General features: G+C 40.3%; 1 protein-coding gene across 1 annotated transcript in view; it reads left to right on the forward strand.

Annotated features, from left to right (window-relative positions):
* The window catches only part of LOC101862451 (protein ALP1-like), a 4,984-nt gene extending 1,078 nt beyond the window's left edge, over nucleotides 1-3,906 (forward strand). Inside the window, exon 2 of the mRNA XM_005108630.3 lies at nucleotides 2,509-3,906. Within this exon, the coding sequence (XP_005108687.1) occupies nucleotides 2,509-3,400 (892 nt within the window). The 3' untranslated portion in view covers nucleotides 3,401-3,906. The remainder of the gene's footprint in view (nucleotides 1-2,508) is intronic.
* Nucleotides 3,907-3,934: the final 28 nt, after the last annotated feature.

Genomic DNA, 3,934 nt, shown 5'->3' on the forward strand with positions numbered 1-3,934 from the left:
TGTGTGTGTGTGTGAGTTTTGTTTGCTTTTTTCGGGGAGGGAAGGGGGGGGGGGTCTTTTTGCCCTTTATCCAGACCAGAAGTGGTTTGGTTGAGGTATGAGATTTACTGATAAAGGTCCAATTGAAGTACCTTCGGAACTTACTTCACTAAATACGTTCATCTGGCATCTCCACTCGCTATGGGGACAAAGAGGAGGCTATCCATGACGTGATTCTCGAGGAAATATTTTTAACTCATTTTTAGAAGGGAGACCTCAAGTAGACCTTTATCGATATATAAATTTTCAACATCATAATGTCTGTATGGCACAAGACAGGAAATTTTAACGGAAATGAAGAGAGAAGAAGAAGAAGAATAAAGAGAGAGAGAGAGAGAGAGAGAGAGAGAGAGAGAGAGAGAGAGAGAGAGAGAGAGAGAGAGAGAGAGAGAGAGAGAGAGATTAGATATAGTTCTAGAGATGAGATATAGAGTCCATGTAATAAGATCTACATATGGGCATTATTGTCTTCATTTATATATCTCTTCATCATCATTATCATTCACACTCACACAATTTTTGATAAATTATAGTAGCCACCTTTGGTTTGGTTTTGGTTTAATGCCCCATGCAACACTTTTAGGTCATTTACGAGATGGAACCTTCGAATTTTACGTCCATCTCAGATAGGACGAGAGTCGGAGCCATAAAAACTCTGAAAAAATCCTGGTGAACCTCCCTGCATCGAACCTGGGATCTCTTCATCTGTAGGCAGACACACTACCACTTAGTCATTGACGCCCCCTATATACATGTACCTTAAGTCGTTTCTGAAGACAAAGTTACCAACATTTTATTTTTGCCACAACCTTCTAATGCTTTGAAAAAAAAAATCAAATGTGACCTGATTTCTCAAACTGGCATCAAAGTCGCTTACGGTTTTGAGCTACCTGGTCAGAATGTGTTTTCTGGGGTGTTTTGGCATTTTTGTTGATAATATTTCAGCATCTTATCTTTTGGATGGTGTACGTATTGTGTTTTTGCTGAAAACTGTAAGGAAATGAGTGGGTTGTTTTTTTTAAAGAACCTGACCTATAATAAAGGGAATCCCCATCTGAAACCTGGGCAATGGGTTAACCGATTTTAATGTAAACCAGATTTCCACCATGTTTTAGAGCAGTCTGAATGCATAAACTCAAAACACCCAAAATCGACTTTGACGACGAATAGATGAATGAGGTCACAAATCTGCAATGTTTTGTTAGTTTATTTATTGAAGATTTTAAATGATGTAATTAGTATGAATGTTTATTCCAATAACCACTTTAAAAAACAGTAGGATACTCTGGGAGATGAATTAAAAGGAAGTCTTGCAAATACATCTATTTATTTAAAGAGAACAAACAATTTAAGAACAATCAAACGCACATGACTGAGATACTACAGTTTCATTTTCCTTCTCCTCCACCATTTTAATTTAAACAATAAGTCGTAAATTTTGCGGAGGTAGGCCCTCTTCCTCCTACGCGAGAGGGTGACCATATGAGGCAGAAGGCCCCTTAAACTTTCAAGCTCTTCTTTGTAATTGTTTTCGTGACCCTGCATCTTTGCTTCCAAAGAGGGGGGGTTGCGCTTTCGCATTGAAGAGATCATCATTGTCCATAGCAGGAACCCCTCCCCTCTTCCGCTGTTTTTCCTGTCCCCGGGGTTTCATGCACCCCGCATGATTTAGCAGAATTTGATAAATTTTTACATAATTTCTGATTATTTTCCTTTATCTTTATCGTTATTTGTTAAATTAACAGAATCGCATAATTTCATATTTTTGGGCTCAGCTTGCATAGCTTCAGAATTTTTTGTCTGCATAAAACCGCGGGGTTTTACAGAGGCAGGTGTAGCAGGTCTGAGGTATGATGACAGGTTCCCGAGTCTCTGAATCGGGCTCGTCAGAGGGTGGTGAAGGGGATGGTGATGATGTGCTTGGAGTGGTTCGGTTTATGTCACCCTGGCTACCACTTCCAGAGGCAGGAACCCTCCTCCCACATTGGCTCAGGCTTGGAGGAGCCTAAATTTTCCTGCATAGAGCCATGTTTAATATATATATATATATTTATATATATATATATATAAAAGGCTCCAGGAAGCGAATCTGTTGCGCCAGGTAGAACTGAGGCTTTATTCCAGCCACTAGGAACATTTTGTTTACATCTACACTGGCTGTACAAGTCTCGAGAGTTCTGCCACCTTTTCTTGGCAGAATCAGCTGAAAGTGAAAGTGAAAATGACATGTTAGGTAAAATAATCTTTAAAAAAAACCAAAAAAAACCCCACAAGTTAGCTCAATCCCGGTTTACATGGGTAGTCAGTCCCTGTCAGAATGGGTAATATAGTGCTACAGGGAGTGTCGCAAATGGGGGATTGGGTTGTACTGTAGAAAAATAAGACTGGAGCGGCATGCATATTTTATATATGTAAATATACACAAATAATATATATTAAAAAAATTTCAACTTCTTTTTTCCCTGCCAGATTTCTTGCCACTGGAGAAAGTGCAAGGAGCTTGCACTATCAGTTCCGAATGGGCGACAGCACTGTGCGCAAGGTTGTGTATGACACCTGCGAACGTCTCTGGGAGAAACTGTTGGACAAGGAAATGCCCCACCCTACTGAGACGACTCTGAAGGAAGAAGCAAACGCCTTTGAAAACATGTGGCAGTTCCCCCACTGTTTAGGAGCAGTGGATGGGAAGCACATAAACATTGAAATCCCCCCCAACTCTGGAAGTGCTTTTTTAAACTATAATAAGAAAGACTTTTCCATTGTTTTACAAGGTGTGGCTGACGCAAAAGCCAACTTCCTCGCAGTTGATGTAGGGGAATCAGGAAATCACTCAGATGGTGGGATATTCAAACATTCTTCCTTTGGCAGGGCTTTACTGCAGCAGCAGCTGCCTCTCCCGCAACCTGATGCGGTTATGGGAGAAGTCTTGCCGTATGTGTTTGTGGCTGATGAGGCTTATCCACTTCATCCAAACATAATGAGACCCTTTCCTGCCAGAGGCCTTGATGACCGACGTAGGTATTTCAATTACCGGTTGTCGAGGGCACGGCGGGTTGTGGAGTGTGCTTTCGGCATAATGGCACAGAGGTGGGGGGTTTTAAAGACAACAATGAGGGTCAACCCTGACAAGGCCAGGAAAATTATACTAGCTTGTTGCATACTCCATAATTTTGTGCGGAGACAACAAGATGAGAGTGTGGATTCTGCTGCCGAGGAAGCATCGACAGATGAAAACCCCTTCCAGCAACAGCGTAGTATTACAGAAAGATCCATGTCCAGTACTGGGAGGCCACCCCAAGAGGCAATGGAAGTACGAGAGAAATTTGCAAATCTTTTCGTCACTGGTCTTGCGGTACCCTGACAATCTGAAGGGGCTTATGTTCGTTCTGCTGTAAATCCATGATTATGTAACTTGCAATACATTTAGCTTCAGCAACTTATCAAATCTTTATATTTCTACAAATGATGTTTATTATGTATAACAATTTGCATTATGTTGTAAGTTTTATAAGGGTGACCTTATTTAGGCCACATATGGCCTCATAGGCTAACCCCCCCTCCCTAACCTTATTTAGGCCACATATGGCCTATATAAGTTTATTCTTACTAGTTGTCACTATTTTCATTATATTATAATTTATAAGTTATGCACTTGTGACAAAACTTTACTAAATTACGAGAAAGGTGCAACGTTGCGATAGCAGAACAAACTCAGTTGTGTGAAAAGGGTAGTTTTGAGCTATGTGTGGCCTAAATTTAAGGTTACCGTGGGGTCTTCGCGGTATATAGGCCAATGTGGGCTAAATAAGTACTCCCAAGTTATTTTCAATGGGTGTAAGATTAATAAATTTTTTTAAATTTTAAAAATGTTAAACATTTAATATAATTATTTGCA

This window comes from Aplysia californica, unplaced genomic scaffold, assembly GCF_000002075.1.
Source record: "Aplysia californica isolate F4 #8 unplaced genomic scaffold, AplCal3.0 scaffold00705, whole genome shotgun sequence".
Lineage (NCBI taxonomy): Eukaryota > Metazoa > Mollusca > Gastropoda > Aplysiida > Aplysiidae > Aplysia > Aplysia californica.